The 22,387-nt window shown below is 36.7% G+C and overlaps 1 protein-coding gene across 4 annotated transcripts in view; it reads right to left on the bottom strand.

Moving 5' to 3' along the window:
* LOC149578354 (coiled-coil protein) overlaps positions 1 to 22,387 on the bottom strand; it is a 69,918-nt gene that overhangs the window by 16,253 nt on the left and 31,278 nt on the right. For all 4 annotated transcript variants that reach the window (XM_089828393.1, XM_089828391.1, XM_089828385.1 and 1 more), the window contains one exon: positions 5,752 to 6,337. In XM_089828393.1, the coding sequence (XP_089684519.1) occupies positions 5,752 to 6,306 (555 nt within the window). In that variant the 5' untranslated portion in view covers positions 6,307 to 6,337. The remainder of the gene's footprint in view (positions 1 to 5,751; positions 6,338 to 22,387) is intronic.

Here is a 22,387-nt window from a genome sequence, read left to right as displayed (position 1 = left end):
GAGGCAAAATGCACTTGTTTAGTAGCATTAGAAAAATACGAACAAGAGAAATTGAATAAGAAAATGCAACTTGAAGGGTTAGGGGCTATTGGCTCCCATGCTCCCGTAGCCACATCTGTATTTGCATCAGCTTCCACATCCGTAGGTTGTGTTGGAGAGGGTTCTTCCAAACCTTCTTTTCGTCCTAATTCTAGTGCTCATGCGAGTGCTAGCGCTAGTCGGTCTTATACTGAGACTAAGTCCAACTCCAACCTATTGCAGCCTAGAGTGCAGAAAAACAAAATGGATAGTTACTTTGTGCCCCGCACTACTCCTAGCTCACAACCCACACTTGAGGGCATGGGTTTGAACAAGGGAATTCATGATGCTGTCAGAAAAGATATTTGCAAATTTTGGTACTTCTGCAACATTCCATTTGTTGCAGCCAGGTATTTGATTCTTTTTTCTTTGTTTTCTTTAAGGTTAAACTTAAAAGTAGAACTTTAATTATATCTACTTGTTTTATGATTCATTGATTAATCATAGATTCGCTTTACACGCTAACATAATGATTTGACATCTAAATTTCTAATCATTATCTATTTGTGATAGGGCTCCTTATTGGCAAAACATGATAGATGCAGTTGCTATTTGTGGTTTGGGGTTTAAAGCCCCAACTGATGCTGAGTTGAGTGGATACCTCTTGGATGATATGGTAGAGGATATAAGGGTTGAGCTTGAGAAGAACCGAAAAGAGTGTATCAAAAAGGGTTGCACCATCATAACTGATGGTTGGACAGATAGGAGGAATAGAAAACTCCTCAATTTTCCTGTATCTTGTGGAGGTGATTGATCATTCTACTTTCCTACATACATAAGTGTGAATCATGATTGAATATTTCAAATTTTGATTTGTTGATTGCTAATTTGTTGATGATCCATTATAATTCGTTGTTTTGTAGGATATGTCATGTTTCTCAAATCCATTGATGCTTCCGCTCATATAAAAAATGCCACATACTTATGTGAAGTTATTGAGGAAGTCATAGCAGGTAAACTTTTAACTTTTCAAGTTTTGAAAATAAATTTATTTGAATTTTGAACTTTTTCTAAGTTTCCTAAATTCTAACATGTTTGAATTTCTAATTAACTTAAAATTGTTGTAAGTAATCTTTTGATGGAGAGGAACCCCACCATATTTTGGTCCCCTTGTGCGGCGCACTACATTGACCTCATGTTGGAGGAAATTGGCAAGCTTGAGTGGGTCAAGTCATGTGTCGAAAGAGCAAAAAATATATGCAGGTTTATTTATAATCACTCATTTGTCCTTAGCACAATGAGGAAGTACACAGGAGGCAAGGAGTTATAGCTCATCCAGGCATCACGAGGTTTGCCTCTAATTTCATCACACTGCAGTCTTTATTGACATCGAGGGACAATTTGAGGAGCATGTTTGTTGGGCGGGAGTGGATTTCATCTTCCTATGCTACGACCACTGCAAGGGTAGATGTGGTGAATTGCATATTTGATGATGCTAAAGAAATCCTTAAGGTAAATTTATTGCAATTTAACATTTAGTATTTTACAGTTTACTATTTAGTATTTAATATTTAATATTTAATTGTTTAATAATTTAGTTTTACTAAGTTATATTATTTTATATTTAAGTTTTGACTCAAATTTTCGTTTTACTTTATATGCCTACTAAAGAAATCCTTAAGGTAAATTTATTGCAATTTAACATTTAGTATTTTACAGTTTACTATTTAGTATTTAATATTTAATATTTAATTGTTTAATAATTTAGTTTTACTAAGTTATATTATTTTATATTTAAGTTTTGACTCAAATTTTCGTTTTACTTTATATGCCTACTAAAGAAATCCTTAAGGTAAATTTATTGCAATTTAACATTTAGTATTTTACAGTTTACTATTTAGTATTTAATATTTAATATTTAATTGTTTAATAATTTAGTTTTACTAAGTTATATTATTTTATATTTAAGTTTTGACTCAAATTTTCGTTTTACTTTATATGCAAGTCACTAAGCCCCTTTTATCTCTCCTACTAACTGCTGATGGGAAGAAGCCCTCTATGGGCTACATATATATGGGTATGGATAGGGCCAAGGAGACCATTAGAGCCCAGTATGCAGGAGTGCAGGGGAAGTATGCCTCTATTTGGGATATCATTGATAGGAGATGTCAGAATCAGCTCCACCAACCCATCCATGCAACAGCTTACTTTTTGAATCCGACATTTCGTTTCCGTCCTGACTTCAAGGCGGATCAGGAGGTTCTCATTGGCTTATATATAGTGATCCAGAGGATGAGTAGTGATGAGGATAGTGCAACTGCAATCATTGAGCTCAACAAGTTTAATAATAAAGAAGGGCCACTTTTCTCTAGTAGGATGGCCATAGATACTCGGACAACAATACAGTCAAGTAAAAATTAAATAATATACTCATGAATCTAAAGTTTATGACTTATAAGTTGTGCATTTTAAATTTAATTGTTGATTATGTAATTTTAAAGTTGTAAATGAGACTAATTGTTTTTGTTTTCCCTTATTTCAGCTAGATGGTGGCAAATGTTTGGGCCCACAACCCCAAAACTTCAAAAAAATTCCATCCGTATTCTGAGTCAGCCAAGCAGCGCTTCTGGATGTGAGTGCAGTTGGTCCATGTTCGAGCACATCCACTCAAAGAGGAGAAATAGGTTGACTGTGCAGAGGTTGAATGATCTTGTCTTTGTTCATTACAACCTTCGTCTTAGGTTCGGACAGATTTTGAGTGCTGACTCCTCTCCGATCATTCTGGAGGAGATTGATCTAGAATCAGAGTGGCTCACAGAGGCTGTGGATCTAGTTTTCACTAAGTTAGACTGTGAGTGGGTTGACCAGGTGGATATAGAGCCTGGGGTTGTGGCCATGGTAGAGGAGGCAGCTAGAGCACGTTCAAGCACTAGTAGAAGCACACGCACACGCACAGACACAAGTCGTAGCGATGTTGTTCGCGATCCATCTCACATGCAAGGGATATGGCTCTGCAACCCTCTAGGACCTACCTTAGATGCCTTTCTAGTAAGCAGACTGGATACTCAGAGGCTGGGGTTGAGGCTGCGACCGAGCTTGAGGATGATGACGAGGATGATGATGAGGCTTGAGCTGGAGCCTTGTTTTTTCATTTTGTTTACAGATATTGATACTGATAGACATACATTTCATGGATCTTTATCTTAGATTCTTACATACATTTATGATTTGATGTCTTATGGATCTTCATCTTACATACATTCTATGATTTGAATCATTATGATCATATGATTTCTATTTACTTTGGCTAGCCTACAATTTGCATTTTACATGTAACATAGTTACGTATGTGATGGATTTATCATTTATGTTCCATGTTTATGTATGTTAAGTTTTAACTTCTATTTGATGATGTTATAGTGTGTTTAAGTTATATTCAATAATGGGTGCATGAAATAAGTTATAAATTGTTAAAATCTCTAAATTTAAAGGGTTTTTTTTAATTTGCCAATTCATAGCTGATTCATGAGCAATTGATGGCCGATTCATGATTCGATTTGGCCTTGCCAATTCCGATCTGATTCCGATTCTCGTTACTTCAACTTTGAATACACTTTTTGAAGCACAAATGGTCAATGCAAAATCTTCTCTAATGCTTCAGCATTTCAAAATCAAGACGACCAAAGGAGTCACAAGGTTTAGCCACATAAGCAATCTGAGATCTCTCCTTCCGCAACTAGCAAAAGTCAACACTACACTGATTGATAAGAATGCCAAAGCCATTTTGCTAAACAGTTTGCCTCCCAAATTCAGCAATGTCATCTTTTCTCTTAGCCAGCAACTGCGGGAGATATAGAAGATGATCCTTGAACTAAGATAGTATTATACACAAAAAATAATTGTAGATAATTTAACAAAGACAAAAGCGAGACCAAATGTTATTGTTGTAACAAAATAGATCACATAGCCTGGAACTGTATAATTTAAGCCAACGATGTTATCAAAGGAAATCTCAAAGAAAGCCAAATGAAGCTAATGTAGCCATTGTTGTTGAGGAGGTATATGTATTTTAAGAAACCTACTTTTTATAGATAGAAAGGGATCTAGTGTAAATTCAACATAGATGCTTGCCCAAATAGTTTGGAAGTGTTTGTAGATCTTGGGAATCATATCCTTATGACAACTTGATGAAATACTATAGAAGTAGCTCATCATGATTTATTGTTCAATTATTCAGGAGAGATGGGATTCATGAGTTTGGAGAAGTGGTCATCCAAGAATTCAGGAGCTACACCTTTACAAGGATTACAAAGTAGCTTGATCAAGTTCTACCTAGAGTACGAACTGTTTTCAAAGAAAAGATTGTGAACACAAATTTGAGTTTTGACTCTTAGGCATCATGTTAGTATGTTTTGCTTTCAACTCAGTAAGCCTTTTTTAATAAGTATTTTTATTGGTCTTTTTACAATTTAGACTGTAGAACTAGTGCACATTTGTGTTTGTTAATTACATCTCCCAAGCTCTACATAAGAAGATAAACCTCATTAGAATAATCATTCCAATATCTACTAGAATAATGTTGTGATATTGCTATCAGGATTTAATTGTGTGATTTTGAGTCAAACTCATTGACCCATGTTTCATGAGTAGTAATTCAACATGAATCCATCTCTCATGAGAATAAATGGAACACTTAGCACTCATTGGATCTAGGTGATGCTCACAAGGGTGAAGCACTGGGACTTCCCGGGAGGTCACCCATCCCAGTACTACTCCAGCCTGAGTGCGCTTAACTACGGAGTTTCCTCCATGGCTAAACCCAAAGCTTGCAACCCCATTTGCAAAACCTTCACCAAGTGTTGTGCCTTATGAACCATTCATTAGAAAGCCCCTTAAGCTCATCCATTGATAAGTAGGAGATAATTTCCACAACAAGTCAAATTGTGATATTGCTATCAGGATTTAACTATGTGATTTTGAGTCAAACTCATTGACCCATGTTTCATGAGTAGTGATTCAACATGAACCCATCTCTCATGAGAATAAATGGAACACTTAGCACTCATTGGATCTAGGTGATGCTCACAAGGGTGAAGCACTCAGACTTCCTGGGAGGTCACCCATCCCAGTACTACTCCAACCTGAGCGCGCTTAACTACGGAGTTTCCTCCATGGCTAAACCCAAAGCTTGCAACCTCATAAAACATGGGTCAATGAGTTTGACTCAAAATCACACAGTTAAATCCTGATAGCAATATCACAATTTGACTTGCTATGGAAATTATCTCCTACTTATCAATAGAATAATGTTGTTTTCTAATGTTTGCAATAGGAAGTAGGTAAACGGGGCTTGTCATTGCATCTTGTTATAACAAAAGTTAAGTAGAGGGAAGAGTAAAAGTCTAAACCTAAATCACTAAAATAACCAAAGCATAAGAATAGAAGATAAACCAAGAGAGGATAACCCCAGCCAAAAGATAAACCAAAATGATAAATCCATAGCCAAATCTTTGGTTACAAAAAAAAATTTGGTCTACTGCTGATGGATGCTACTCTTTTCTTTTTTATTTAACTTCTGGAGTATTTTGATCCCCTTGACATTTATGGGCTTCACTGCAAAAGCTTCAAACCATTAAATGTGACTGATTTTACCAACAAAGCTCAACTTATTCATATTTCCAGTTCTTTCTCTCTAAACTAATGAAAATAGATAAATAGGAAATGCACTCTTACCTTATAAGATGCTTTGAGTCTTCTTTCTGGATGTCGATCTGGAGGTAAGGAATTAACAGTCATTTGTGCCAGAGCTTCCTCGACAGAATGAGCCTCCAGCAAAGAGTCATCCCTGTTTGTATTTTCAACTGAAATAATTTTCTCATACTCTTCTTCACCTGCCATCCTGGCTTCACGTTTTTTTAACTCCTCAGCACGGGCCTCAATCCGCCTCTTTTCCTCTTCCCTCTGTCTAGCAAGCTCTGCTTCTGTAACTTTTGGAACAGGAATTGAGACCCTATTTGCCTTTTTATCCACCTTCTTACCAAGCCTCTCCAGTTCTTTTTCTTCCTGCTCCTGAAGCCTACGAATTTCAGCTTTTTTAGCTGCAGCCTCAGCACGCTTGGTAGATTCTTCTTCCTTCTTCTTGGCAGCCCTTGATTTAGCACCCTCAGCCTCCTTCCAGTACTGATCTTCCTTCTGCCGCGCTTCTCTGTCCTTTTTTTCAGTCTCCGCATTATTCTTCCGAGCCCTGGCTTCCTCAGCCTTTGAATTTACTCCCATTTTTTTAGGCATGTTTGATTTTAAAAAATAAAAAATAAAAAGCCTGTTAACACAACAATTCAAACATTTAGCTATCTTTCCTCAGGATTTTTGTATCTGATGTCTTCCACAGTGTCCTCTTGACCTATAATCTGATTCCTAAATATTCACTACACAGCATTTGGAATGAAAAAATATTCCTTATTTGGAATAAATTCAGATATCTTCAATTATTCCCAAAAAACATAAGAACAAATCTAAGTCAGTAGCTAGCTATTTTATGAGCCTGCATAAACATTCCTTTATTTTTTTATGATAGAAATATATGATTCTACAAAAGTAAAACTCCACAAGATTCTGATGACCCAGTACATGATAATCTAAAAATAAATGTAAAGCCTAGACAGTCTAGTGGCTTGCAACAGCGGTTGAGACTGAGACAGCATTCTTGCAAATGCTGTACTGGGGTTGATCAAAGTCGTTGTGTGGACATTCCTGTAGATTCAGATGGCAGAATTCCGACAGGGTGAGAGATGACCCCTCACAACTGGCTGGTAGCAATGGGGCTGGCCCTCCTTTCTCAGCTATGCAGCTCTAGTTTGACATTGGCTTCTGCCCCTTTAATTTGTTTACCCACCCCCATTACGTATCTGAGCAATTTTTTCAGCTGAAAAGCTGAATGCAATGAGAAATCTGAGGCTTAGACACATTTTAGTGATGATTGTGGTCTTTAGCTATATGTCCAAGCTATGACCCATAGAAACATATGTTGTATTCTCCACCCTTGTTGGCTTTATGGGTGAAGGTCCCCAATAAAACCCCCATTTATCAATTTAAAAAAGGTAGTCAGTCTTTTCTTATGGCCAAAATGTTGGGTTTTAAAGCAACCCACCTCTTTTACAAAAACCAAAAAAGATGCATCAATGAAGCCCAAACAAATGTGATACAGCCACATGGAACAAACAGCACAAAGGCTGTAAAGTAAAAATCAACAAACCATACCACAAAGACCAATTTCAGGGCACACCACCCATAAGATGAGATGTCCAACTCTTCAATAGTTTCCTTCAAAGATTTCTTAAACTGACCACCTTCAAAAATAGTATCATCCCCTAAAACTTGCAATGCCCATAGGGAACAACTAAACTCCACTGCCTCCATACCCAAAGAGTCCCACTTAGGGGGAAGAGCATGGCTGCATTCAATAACACTATCCCTCCGCAACAAAATTTAGGTCAAGAGAAAACAAAGAAATGCAAACCTACAACACAAGATTCAAAATAAAAAGCACCAACAATGCCCTCCATGGCTTTATGCCGGAGCTCCATAGTATACGAAAGTGCCACAAGAATTCTAGAGAACGAATACTAAAAAATGAGAGATAACAATGATGTGTGGATCAATTTAATGCATTGATGAAACTGAAAATTCAGAACCAACAACCTGTTAGTTTATATGATTAAAACGAAAAGGGAAATCTTCTTTATATTTTGAAATCCTTGTACCAAACCTGGAATGGGGAAATTTGTTTGTTATTGCAGCAGCTATAGTGGGGTACTTACTTAGAACATATTCTTTTGTAATCTCTTTAATAGAAAGAAAAGCTCTAACCTTAGACAAAAGAAATTTGTTCAATATTAGAGGATATAAGTAAAAAATAAAATATACAATAAAGACAGGTCACAAATTTCTTTCATTCACTATTTATGTAATTGGTAAGACGATAGAAGTGGTGGGAAGTTGCAGAATTATTCTGTTTAGCAAGATATTTGTGCATGAGCATTTGTGTATTAGAAATGTGTGCCAATTTTCTTAGTGATTTATTTTATCACACATGTGAGCTTGATCATCCTTGTGATGGAGCCCAAATTTTCGCAAAATTTAGGACTTCCATTTGTGAAATAATGTTGAAGATTCATGATGGAAAAGGTCACTAATATCAATGAAACACAGTATTGACTTTAAAATACAGTCACGTATATACCTGATGCACAGGAGAACTCTGTCAAGTTCCCAAACTTCATAATCCTTCTCAGGAGATATTGTACAGTTGCAGACATGTATAATTAAAACTAATGATTCGTAGGCAGGTTTAAGTCCAAGAGTAGCTTTCTCAGGCATGCCTGAAACGTCCACAAAACTACAGGAACAAATAAGAAATCAAATGAAAGATCCAACCTTGAGACAATGCCATTTGTTTATATTCATAGGTGATATTTAGTTTAGAGATGAAAGCCACGATGGAGATGTTGTGTGTAGCGGCAGAGTAAAATTTTCCAAGTCTTCAATCAGTGTCATTGGATTAAGGTTAGAAGTGGTGGCTTTGCACTTCATAATGTGAGCAACTAAATAGACATCCTCTCACTTCAGAAATGACAATATAAAAGACAATTATTTCCAATGACTGGCACCCAAAATCCGACGCATAATTTCTTCTTTACGTCAAAGTAAAGCATAGAATTATGATAGAGAAATTTGAACCAAGTCATCACCTACAGATCATAATCTTATATTTTCAAAGACATACACCTTCGAATTCAATCATGAGCATTTGCGGTAACAATTCATGAAGACGTAATTGTGAATTCATAATGTTCTGACATAGAAGATATAAACAAAATACAAGAACAAACAAGTTTCGGTAGCCACCTGTTTTTCATAAATCTATGAATTGATGCATTTGAAAGATTAAAGTGATGGCAAAACATCCAACCATTATTCAGTTTCATTTTGATCGAGTTCAAGGACTTTGCCAGCCAAAGACCTCCCAAAGCTTAAATTCGCTTTAGAAAAGCTCTGAAACAAGTGATTAGGTTCGAGGAGAAGGTCTACCCACCATGGTGTAGCGAAGCCTGAAGTGCAGGGGAATCGAAAAGTATTTTTGTTCGTTGGCTAGAACTGATTAAGAAGTCCTATCGGAGAAGTGGCAGGCTCTTGGATTTCCAATCTATGGTTTTGGGAACCAACAGATTGGCGACTCTATTGGGGAACTATCCATTAGATATTTTGGAAGTTGATTTACAGAGGATTTTGAGAACTCTTACTCACCCCATCCGAGTTCACGAACAGATTGGCGACTCTATTGGGGAGAGTTGCTCGCAACAGGAGTTGTGCAGCTACCCAGAGTTTCAGATTTCATGGACCAGAATCAGAAAGTTGTTGTATCAATTTGATTGGAAGTGTACTCTAGTAGAAGTAAGAACCTAGAAGATCAATGCATTCTTCGAAAGAGGTGGCGACTATATTCAATAAAATTTCAGTTGGTATCTCTGCTAAGGGAGAAGACTTAGAAGGAAGTGATTTGATCGTGTACTATGGAGAATATGTACTATGATTGAGAAGCAAATCTATGTTACACCATGGTGGAAGTAGACATACACCCCTTAGATGCATTTTTCAATTTGGAAAGATATGAAGGTGAGACATCAGCACACTTATTTATAAGGATGGTGGATATTTTTTTGGAAGTACTTTTAGACATCATGCCTTCACACAAGGAATTGATAAGGAAGTTTCATGAATTGGGAATCTCACGAAATGACCCGGATTTGAAGCTTCTCTTTCAAATAATGGATGAAAGTTCAAGTTATATATTTCCTTTGGATGCATTTTGGAACTTAGAAAAGCAAGAAGATGAATCTGCAACACAATTCTTTATAAGGATATTTAATGTCTATCAAGAAATACCTTCCGAACACAAACCTCCATCATCTGATCTTCTCTACAAGATGCGGGAATTAGGTCTCTTATATGATCATCAGTTTATTAATTTTCTCAAACTTATGGATAATGAGCTGGTTGTAGAGGAAAATGAATGCGAGACTGAAGTAACATATGAATCAAATGAAGTTTCAGATTCAAATGGAGATGAAAATTTTGAACATTCTGAAGGAGAATCAGCCCGTGATGATACTTATATACCTACAAATGACAGTGAAGGTGAAAATGAGGAAGAGGATTCTCTAAGCGTCGAAGAGATTTCAGCCTTGTTAGATCTGGAATATCATAAACATATTGAAAGAAATGGTCCAAAAAAAATTCCGAATCACCATGGTGAGCAAGGTGATGGATTAGTGCATTCTCAAGAGGTATTGGATGAAGGAGATAATAATTCATAGGAATCATATAGTGAGGTTGAAGTAGAACATCATATGGTGTATGAACAAGAGAAAATTTTAGAAGATAATGTTGATGAAGACATTGTTGATGACACATTTGCTCATCCGGATGAAAGCTCTCATGACAGTATGGTTGAATTCTCTATATTCTTGAACCCATTGTTCGAAGAGCAAGCAGAAAAGGATATGTCTGAGCTCACTATGTTCTCAAATCCATTGTTTGAGTAAGATCTTCCATGCAGCCAAATCCATCAGCATCATGATGAAGATGGCAAGTCTGATTTTGAAATTGATGAAACTCATGAAGTGTATTCAGAAGATGAGACTTCTTTCAATTCATCCTATGAGCAAGAGTTAAGGCAAATACGTGAAGGAGCGATAGAATCAAAAAGGCGTAGTGAGGTGAATATGTTGGAGAATAGTTCTGAAAATTTTCCAAGTATCATATCTGATGGAGTTCTTGATGAGAGAGAGGTAACATTTCTTGAATGCAAGTTATCTTCGAACTCTTTTTGTGAAGATGGGTCAGATTGTGTACATAAAGATCTTCTATACAGCAAAAGACCACATTGTAGCTCATGATCTCTCAAAGGAAAGTAAGACGGATGCCAAAAACTTCATTGATGAAATGGAGCCAATGAATATTCTTCATGAGGATGGTGCACCTACTACAAGTTTGATGTTTGGGCAGCAGACTGAAATGATGAAAGGAAAGCATACCATAATCAACAACTTCAAAGTGTTAAATGATCATAACTATGTGTTTGATAGAGGGAAGAAGTAGTGTTCATTTTTGGGGGGGCCTGGGGCCACCCAATCTCACCTTGCATCATGTTAAAGCATGGATGCTCGATCTACTCCTCCAAAGATAGCTGGAATCTCATTATGCCCACAAGGAGCATATGTCTCCAATAAGAGCCACTGATGGAGCCCAAATTTTCGCAAAATTTAGGACTTCCATTTGTGAAATAATGTTGAAGATTCATGATGGAAAAGGTCATTGATATCAATGAAACACAGTGTTGACTTTAAGATACAGTCACATATATACCTGATGCACAGGAGAACTCTGTCAAGTTCCCAAACTTCATAATCCTTCTCGGGAGATATTGTACAGTTACAGACATGTATGATAAAAACTAATGACTCATAGGCAAGTTTAAGTCCAAGAGTAGCTTTCTCAGGCATGCCTGAAACGTCCACAAAACTATAGGACCAAATAAGAAATCAAATGAAGGATCCAACCTTGAGACAATGCCATTTGTTTATATTCACAGGTGATATTTAGCTTAGAGATGAAAGCCATGATGGAGATGGTTGTGTGTAGCGGCAGAGTAAAATTTTCCAAGTCTTCAATCAGTGTCATTGGATTAAGGTTAGAAGTGGTGGCTTTGCACTTCATAATGTAAGCAACTAAATAGACATCCTCCCACTTCAGAAATGACAATATAAAAGACACAATTATTTCCAATGACTGGCACCCAAAATCCGACACATAATTTCTTCTTTACGTCAAAGTAAAGCATAGAATTATGATAGAGAAATTTGAACCAAGTCATCACCTATTGATCATAATCTTATATTTTCAAAGACATACACCTTCAAATTTAATCATAAGCATTTGCGGTAACAATTCATGAAGATGTAATTGTGAATTCATAATGTTCCGACATAGAAGATATAAACAAAATACAGGAACAAACACGTTTCGGTAGCCACCTGTTTTTCATAAATCTATGAATCGATGCATTTGAAAGATTAAAGTGATGGCAAAACATCCAACCATTACTCAATTCTATTTTGATCGAGTTCAAGGACTTTGCTAGCCCAAGAACTCCCAAAGCTTAAATTCGCTTTAGAAAAGCTCTAAACCAAGTGATCAGGTTCGAGGAGAAGGTCTACCCGCCTAGGTGTAGCAGACCCTAAAGTGCAAGAGAATCAAGAAGTATTCCTGTTTGTTGGCCAAAACTGATTGAGAAGTATTATCGAAGAAGTGGCAGGCTCTTGGATTTCCAATCTATGGTTTTGGGAACCAACACCTTGGACAGTCAACGATAGCATCTTTACACATGCAATTGATTTTGGGATATCTAGGGAGGTTGACAACTTGTGCTTGGTGTCCAACAAAACTTCCATGTCATTATGTCAAAAATCACAACTCTTACATAAGGCAAGTTCAAGAATGATAACTACAACTGTTTATGCCAGGATACATCGTTGCCTCAATGAATGTTACCACAGAAATTTTATTTTGAGCTTAATGTGCTAATAACAATCACATAAAATGTTAGGAAATTTGATGGCATGCAAGAGAAGGCTAGGGTTTAGCCCATGGCCACTAGGGTAGGTGAATCATGTCCAGGATCAAGGAAAAGAGTTTTAAAGAGGCCAAATGTCAACCTGGCAGCCACAAAGCAAGGTTTGGGAGGATACGAAGACAAAGCAATTGGAGAGGGGCAAGATAAAACAAACCCAAAGATGATCTTGGGACGGCAACCATCCAATGAAATGGGTTTATGCAAAGATTTTCACAAGACTTAGAAGTCAAGAAAAATGTTTAGTAGAGGATAAGGATATTGGTAATTTGGCTAGGACAATATGTAAGGATGATTGAAAAACTGAAGAAATGTTGAGAGGGTGAGGGGGTGAATCAATATTTCAAAAATTCAAAAGTGAATGCAACTGAATGAACACAAAGAAAACAAAGACATTGGGATTTATCTCATGGAGACACTTTTGGGTAAAAACCATGGTATCACTAATCACTGGAAATGTGGGCTACAACCTAGTACATCCAAGGCTCCAACTTTCTCAACAAAAAGTAGGCTTCAACCTGATCAGACTGAGGCAACTACCTCTAGAGGCCACAACCTCCAGCTAACTGATGAAGCAATTGTATTACAACCAATTTTTAAACTTGTTTTATCATAAAGTGATAAATTGTTGTAGACAAGAATATAGAGGCAACAATTTCTTCCTTCTCCATTTTCTATTACTATCTTCTTGCTTCAAATGAAAATTTCACCCTCTGATTCCCACACTACCTGAAGAATAGAAAAACCTTTTTATATTCCCCACTCTCTACATGCATATCAAAATCGTGTCTTTGACATGGGTACGCAACCTATCCATAATGTTTTCATTGCTACCTACATGAAGGTAACCGTTGAAGTATGATCATTACATCCTACCAAAAATTGTTCTTTGTCCAGCTTCAGTGCACAAAACCAACACTTGTTACCTTCTAAAAATCAAAGAATCTACCATGTTGTGTAGTAGTTTGCAGCCCTGTGGTTAGAATTCAAGAATCCCACACACAAAGTGTTGACAATAACAAAGGGATGGACCAACTTTCCCATGGACAAACTTTCCCATTTTCCTGTGGCCAAACTTTCTCGTGGACTAACTTTCCCGTGGACTAACTTTCACGTGGACTAACTTTCCTGTGGAAACACAAGCGGACGACCATTTTCACATGGAAACAAGTCACTCGACCTAGAAGATTGAAATGAAAAATACTAACAATAGGGTTGTCAATTACGGCAACATATACCTGCTATGAAGGCAAAATATAATACTAAGTTTTGAATACCTGGACTTAGAAAATTGTTTAAGTCAGTCAGAGTATTTTCTTTAGCACGGTTTATTGGAAGTACTTGAGCTTATGCACGGTTACAAGAAGGAAGTACATGATGTAACATGGACATAGTTAAGAGCGCTTAAGAATATTCAATGTACAGACCGATTTATGGGTAGTTTACCAAGTACAAGTTATACAGGCAGAACAGAGAAGACAACCGAGTAAAGGCATTTTGGTTAAAGGATTGTTTTGGTTTACCAAAGCAATGACTTAACAAGGTTGGGACCACATCCTAGACATCAACCCTCACTTAGAAAATAAAATTTCAAGTTTTGGGAAACATGCAAGATATTGAAGGCTGACTGGTCAAGCAGTTTGGTATAAACTAAGACACCTTTTGTTTGAAAGATGTGTGGCATTGTAATGTAATGTTATCATATTGTGATATGCACTTTCTATAATCAGTATTGATGCGAACCTAATGATAGTACGGTATTGTGCGGATGTATGATCAGTTTTGTGAAGAAAGCTACAAAGGACACATCAAACATTGAAGATATCAGCACAACTAGAAAGATTTTTCTATTTATACAGATTGTACTATTGTAAAATTTAAATGCATAATTGAGCAATGGTCTCAGCTTGCTATTTTTATTGTAATACCAACTCCTAATAGGGTTAAGGCTTCTAACAAAGCCTGGTCCTCTAACAAGGACATATACACTATACGGATGTAATAGACTACTAACAAGGTCAATATCTTTCACAAGATACTATTGATTATTGGATCATTTTGTGGGTATCATCCCCACCAAGGTTTTCCCTAATTAACAAATAATGGTGTTATGAGTTGCATTGTGTTACTATTATGTTCACTTTTCAATTTGATCATTTATGCAAGTTTAAAGATTGTTAAAAATATCCATAGTTGGGTAAAAGTTTGTGGAACACTGATTCACCCCCGCCCCCCGCCCAAGGTATTCCCTATTTCTAACAATGGAAATCAAAAGCCAAGAATACAGAAACAAGTCCTCCCCAAGCAAGCATTGGAACCAAAGATAACGGGATCATTCTCTTTGGTTGAAATAATGAGGGATAGAGTGAGTCTACTAAAATTTGTTAGGAAAAAGCATTTTTTACATAGTTACACCACCCTAGGGGACCGAGGGACGGCAGAACAGGGGAACAAGTATCCAGGACAGGGGGCCGGAGGGGCCTTAATTTGGAGAGGATGGGGGGACGATGGCGGAGCACAAGAGGGGGGGTATTTACATACATGTGGTACTTAAAATGCTAATTATGAAAATATGATTGCAATATAAGATATAACGATGCAAAAGAGTAAATACTTGAACATTGCATTGAATTGGAACATCGAACATTAATCATAAATAGTCGAATCTACAAATAGTCAACATCGAGATGTCCCCCATCCCCTGTGGAGGTGGTGGAATCTGGTGGCGCTGCTGGGGACAGGGGGCAAAGTCCCCAAGCCCCTGGTGCGTTGAAGTCTCTGGGACGTGGGGCAAAAAGAGGGGAAACGCGTCCCCATGTTACTATGATTTTTTTTTATGAATTGGACTAGGGACTAGCTAGCATTGTGTAGGGTAGGGAAGTAGTGCGATGAGAACTTGACTTTTCTCTTCGATCTCAAAACTCTGCCAAATGGTTTTACTTAGTGATCAGCAATGCCGACAATACCAGAAGTAAGCAATGAATACTGAACAATGGGCCTTTCTTGATGGGGGGAAATGGGTTTCTACACAAGTGATTGGGAACCAAACTTTGATACCCTGAAAGCCTCAATTGAGGAAATCCACATGGATAAGGCTCTACAATCGACCAATGGAGTATTGAGACTTGAAGACACTCAAGATTAATGGAAACAAGCTAGCTATATTAATAAAAATTGATGAGGTAGTTGAGACAAAGGGTTACAGTATACAAGCTAGAATATGCATAAACTGGAAACCCTTCATCCTCTCGCTCAAGAAGTAGAGATTTTTTCGAAGGAAGGGGCTTGGAGGCAACGTGTCGAAGTTGAAGAAATCATAGAGATCTGTAAAGAGTGCAAAGAAGCTAAGAAATTCAGTAGAAGATTGTGTTTAAAAATAAAAGGGGAAGGGCTTGAAGTTGGAGATGCTGACAAACAAAATATTCAACATCCAAGAGGAACAAAAACAAGATAATCAAGCAACTCAGTTTGGAGCTAGAAAAGGATGATATACAAATGGTTGAAGTTGACTAACACAATATCCAGTGCCTTGAAGCAGAGAGGATTAATGAAAATGCCTTGAAAATTGAAGCAAAACAAATAATAAAGGAAATTACCATACATATGTGTAAGCGAGACCGGTTTAAGGCTTGCAAATCTAGAAATAGCCTGAATGGAGAAAAATAATGTTGTTTGAAATCTATCAAATTCCCTATCACACTATAACCAGTTAAAGGCAAAAGATCTAATGATGACTCTAGATCCAAAAAAAACAAAGGTATCAAGAAGTGACTGCATAGAAGAGGAACCTATGAATGAAGATTATGAAGATGATATGTTAAAGAGAAAGAATAATCTACCAATTTCAGTCAACAAAAGACAAAATCAAAGTTGGGAAAGAAAAACTAACAGAGAGAATCAAACAAATTCAAGTTGGATATTGCAGGTAGTGCCAAAGGGCAAAGCAAGCCCAAGTCCAAGAAGGGATTTTCCCTTCCCAAGGAACGGTGAAGTAAATGTTGTGAAACGTCAGGGGCTGCAATGCCCTTGAAAAAGATGTTGATCATGTGATGTTAATTGGATGCATCCAGATATAATACTGATGCAAGAAACTTGGACAATTAAAGTTGAGAAAGTGTGTCAAGAACTTGTCATGTCCCCAAATTTGAATGTAATAATTTAATTTAATCAATTAATTAATTGGTCCTAAAATTTAAATAATATAACAAAAGGACCTTTAATTAGTTACTTCAATTAATTAAGATGGGGCCCAAGTTAATATTATGTGTATTTGTGGTTCTGATTGATTTAGTATATCTCAAACCCATTTTTATTTAATTGTTTCGGTATTTCCATCGGCTATCTTTGTACACCCTCGGAAAGGTTTCCCCAACGAGTATTTAAGCACGACATGTAGGTAGTAGTTAGTATGCAATTTGGATTATTTCTTTGTACTGCAAATTCCTATTGGCATTCTTTGTTGTTCACCATTTCGATAGTGAAAGATCTTCCCTACTTGTCTTTCCGGTTTTGGTGGAATTCATCCCTCACCCTATTCCGTTGTTGTATTACTTTGCTCGAATCTGGCAATTCCGCACACTCTTTGTTGGCAAATACTTATATTTGCATCAATCTATGATTTGGTTTTCAATATTTGTACTAGCATTGTTTGGTGTCTCTAGCGAATGCAATCACTTGTACTGATAACTCTGAGCACGGCCCGAATCATTGGCGAAGCAACCTACAATACCTTTCATCCCTCACGACACTGTACCATCCATACACACTCATACCATAGTTTTGGCATTTCAAATCGTTGCTCAATCCAAGGCGAAGCATCCATCAATCATCCTTGTATTTCGAACGGTCCTCCAACATGCATCACACACCGTATGGCCCACTGCATTTTCGTGGCATGAACAACACCTACCATTCAGTACACAATACGGCCCTTTCAACATCCCCCACTGTACAGCTGCCATCCCACCGTACAGTTGCCAACTCCACCACCACTGTATGGCCCCTACCTTCCTTGCTCCACCGTACAAATGCACTCCTTGACCGTACGGTCCCCCCTACTTGCTACACCGTACGGCCATCACATGTTCTCACCATACGGCCTACCTCCTTGAGTCGTACAGCCTCTACTCCTCCCTCACTGTACAAACATCGGGACTAACAAAAGTTGTGTTTAAACGGTGCATTTTACATAGGGAAAGACTCCCGTCGTCGTCCCGAGGAAGGGACATTACAAGAGTTGGAAAAAACAAATAGGCTATGGAGTAGAAGCTAATGGGGCGATAGGAGGTTTAGGTTACTTATGGACTCACAAAAAGTAAAATTCAACATAGCCCAAAACAAAAGCTAGTAGATATTTAAATTTGATTTGGAAATATTCATAGAGGAATAGTTTTTTATATAAGTAGCAAATCTTGATTTTGGTTCCAATTCAGATTTAGAGTGGCTCAGAGATTTAGCAAAAAATATGTTGAGTTGGACTCTGGTACCACAGGTACATTTATACACATTTTGGAATTATGTATGTATGTATGTATGTATGTCTGTGTATTCATAGATTCATACATGTAGCATATCAGTGCTCATTCATCATTGGTTCAAGACTATAAAGTTGATACATATAATAATCATAATAAGAAGCTAGAAGCATAGTTCTCATAAAATGATAAATCCATAATTTGCAATCTATGATTATATCATATTCATACTTCCCAAAACTCTCAAAATGCCATTACACACTGAAAATCTAAATCACATTGCATATTTTATAGTTAAAAATTAAATGAATTTAGGCAAGCTTTTGGTTGAATTAGGGTATAGAAGGGTCATAGAAGGGTTTAGTTTCACTTTTTAAAAAATTTAAAAATAGCAAAGTGGGGTCTGTTTATAGAAGGCAAAACATCCAATTGGAAACTCAATGGTCTTATTAAACAATGCTTAGAAATAATTAAATTTATATTTATATTTAAATGACTTTAAGCAAGCTTTATTGGTCGAATTAGGGTTCAGAAGGGACATATTAGGGTTTAGTTTCACTTTAAATTAAAAATGAATTAAAAAGAAAAGTGGGGTCTGTTTTTAAAAGGCAAAGCATCCAGCTAGAAACTCAATGGTCTTATTAAGCAACGTTTAGAAATAATTAAATGTGTACATGTCACTATCAATCATATTTATCAAGAAGGTAATTCTCAAGCTGACAATTCAGCTAACCTAGGAGCTGATGAGGAAGTAAAGGAATTCAGAGTTACTACGTTGTCACAAGATACTGTATAAGTTAGGGGTAATGTAGAGGATAGTATCTGTTTAGTTTTTAAGGTTACGTTATTATAGGTGGTTTAGACATAAGGATCTTTTGGCCTAATTACATCATGTGGTTCAGAGATAGCTTGTCATTATCATTTAAGCCATCATAATGAACACATAGGATTCAGGCAAGGTAAAGAATGATTTAGGTTTTCCCCATCTTGGGAATCCATGGTGTTGTACCGTCTCATTATCACTAGCACAAATTAAAAGAACTTGTGTGGTAGTAGTTAGGATGGATAGCAAAGCTTCTAGTGAGCCTTGGAGTGATTTTTCATTATAGCACGGTGATTGGGTCATTATTAGATAGGAATTCTGGCGTAGAGTACTTATTAAATAGAAACTTGCTGCATTGTCCTTCTTCATCCTTAACAACTTCCAGAGCATCTAGCTCTAGCTATGATGGATGCCCCAATCCGCATGAAACCTGCAAAAGAGAAATATCCTTCTAAGGCAAGATAATGATTTTGATTCAGCAGTGATTAATGTACTTTCTTTTCTTACTCTTCAATCAATGGGTTTATCCTTACTGAGCTTAATTGATTTTCTAGGGTATTATGGGTTGAATTAATAATTATGTGTAATTTTATGACTAAATAATATGTCTAAGATAAGATAAAGCAAAGAAATTAATCTATGCTCTAAGTGTGCTTCATTTATTTGACAGGTTATGTTTGTCACCAGCTTAATATGTTGTAGCAGGTCTAATGCCATTATTGGCCTTGATAACTGATTAAAACAATGATCAGATGTGTTTTTATGTAACGAGTAACATGTGCCATGTAAAAAGTGATAGATTTAATGTTTTCTGGTTTAACTCCATGCTATTATAACAGCCACAGTACAGAAGTTGGCTCTTGGATTTTGTAGAGCTATATTCTTTATAGATTTAGGTCAGTTAGACCCTTTTGATGTACATTGTTCTTTTATCCTAGATATGTAAAGGAGCATTTTATTGTCTCCTAATGCACCCACAGGACCAGGGCAGATTATAAAGCTTTCTTATTTTTGAAACTCATTTCTGACTGGACATGTATTTAGGTCTATAGCCTTCTTGCCCTGCTAGTCCAAAGCAGTTCATTTCTATTTTATAGTATCATGACTGCATATGTCCCGAGCAGGCCAGAGGTTTTCTTCACTCCATTCTTTCCTACTGCTGCCTGCAAAGAGCAGAGATTGTAAAAATCATTTTATAATTAACAAACCAAAATATGGCAAGGCCTTTTACTGAACAAAAAAAAAGTGGGGTCTGTTTTTGGATGTCAAGCGTCACGGATTCTGACCGGGTTCTGGCAGGGTTCCAAAATGGAATTTGGGTTCCCTGTGGATTCCTCAGGAAACTCGGATTCCATCTGAAACCCTACAGTTAGGAACCCACAGGGAACCCAGATTCCGTTCTGGAACCCTACCAGAATCCAAGAGGAATCTGGATCCAGATTGCAACAAAACTAGGATCTAGGATTTTTGGAAGAATCCGATATCTTAGTTTTTTATTAATGCATATAATCTAACCAAGACTGGTCAAAAAGCAGAAGTGTGTAATGAGATCACGAATCTTATAGAAACCATGGACGAGAAACCAGTGACAATGGGTGGTGATTTTAATGTAATACTGGAGACGTTAGACATAAAAAGAGACATAGGCAGCATAGGTACAATTCAAGTTGACTTCCAAAACTTTGTAACCACAAACAGCCAAGAGGAAATTGTCAAAAAAAAACAGACCTTCACATGGACATATAGAAGACAAGGATTTTCAAATATAGGGCTAAAGATGGATAGATTTTTGAAGGCGGGTAGATGGACTAAGGCCCCTATAGTGTTTGAATTTTTTATACTCCCTTTCTCAAGTTCAGACCACTACCTGATCTCACTAATAATTTAGCATGACAAAATCCCTATTAGAAGTCCATTCAAATTCAAAGTGGCGTGGCTAAGAGATCTAGAAATTCAAACATTCAAAGATGAATGGTAGAGAAATGCACCAATGGAAACATTAACTAAAGCATATATCTTCTTCGAGACATTGCAATTCATCAAAAACAAGCTAAGGAACGGAACTGCAATCACTTCAAAAATATCTTCACAGAAAAAATCATATTAGAGAAAGCTACAACAGCTCCATGAGAAGGTGATTAAGCAAGGAATGTTAGATTATGACTTTAATCTCCAGAAGACATTGAATGGGAGCTATTCACCTATGCTACACGAAGTTTCAGGGACAGGGATGTTTTAGAGGATGGGGACATGTTTGTGGTATGGGGATGGTTCAGAGCCAATTTTTAGGGGACAACAAGGGACGTCCATTAAAAAAATAAGAGATTTTCTATAAAGAGAGAATTCAAAAATGCATATCATAACATTGATAAACCATTCACCATAGACATTTTAGAAGCTCAATACAATGAATATATAGCAAACTTATAAAATTGAAATGGTTTTATTGTAAAAATAAGGCATAAGATTTTCCACAACAATTTGTTTGCTTTCATGACATATTAAATGAGCAGCTGCATATACACTGGAGAAATCATATCGGAGAACAAAAGAATATATGCGTAAAAGAGGAAGCAAGCGAAGAATGGAAATGGGGAATATAACCAGACATTTACAGAACATCGATTGGACAAGAAAGTCACTATTATAGTTGTAAGATTGTAAATACATCTCAAGCCCAATCAGGAAGGAAATATAAACATCCAAAAGGCTGGACAATAACGTCTAGGTGGGAATTACAGAAACATCTTTCAGATACCAGTCAGCAGAAAATTAATTGAACCAGTGAAATAAGATACGAATCTGAAATGACAAACTGAAGGAGTTAAGGATAAAACGTTGATACGGAGAGGAGGATCTATTGTCAGTAAGTAACTCAGCAGATTCCATATGTGGAGATCTATAATCACTGACAGGAAGATAGTATGACTGATTGATCACAGTGAAACATATGTCATCAAACAGACACCATACCATTGTCTTATTTACTTGTCGTGAAGATGTATAGATATCAAGAAGAATAAAAATGGTTAAAGATTGACAATATTATCCATAAGCAGAGCAGCAATAATATATTAAAGGCTGTAGCAGCAAACTGGTTCTCTATGAAGCAACGAACTAAGGAATTAAAGAGCAGTGATTAGTTTAAGCAATACATGGGCAGAAGTGAAATATGATATGGTGAAGCAAATATAATTCGATTAGGAATAGAGCAGTGATTAATAGTGGAGTGAATATTTCAAAAAATGCAATACCTTCATAAGCAAGCCATCCAATAAGAAGTAGTGATCATTTATAAGAGACATCAAAATTGATTTACAGCGATAAATACATGTCCAGAGAAGAACAAGTAATTGATATGAAGACAATAAATAGGAATTGATA

The sequence above is a fragment of the Cupressus sempervirens genome, chromosome 1 (assembly GCF_028749045.1).
Source record: "Cupressus sempervirens isolate cs-2001-9-10 chromosome 1, ASM2874904v1, whole genome shotgun sequence".
NCBI classification, from domain to species: Eukaryota; Viridiplantae; Streptophyta; class Pinopsida; order Cupressales; family Cupressaceae; genus Cupressus; species Cupressus sempervirens.
The sequence above is the reverse complement of the archived record's forward strand: the minus strand, read 5'-3'. Positions and strand labels throughout refer to the sequence as shown.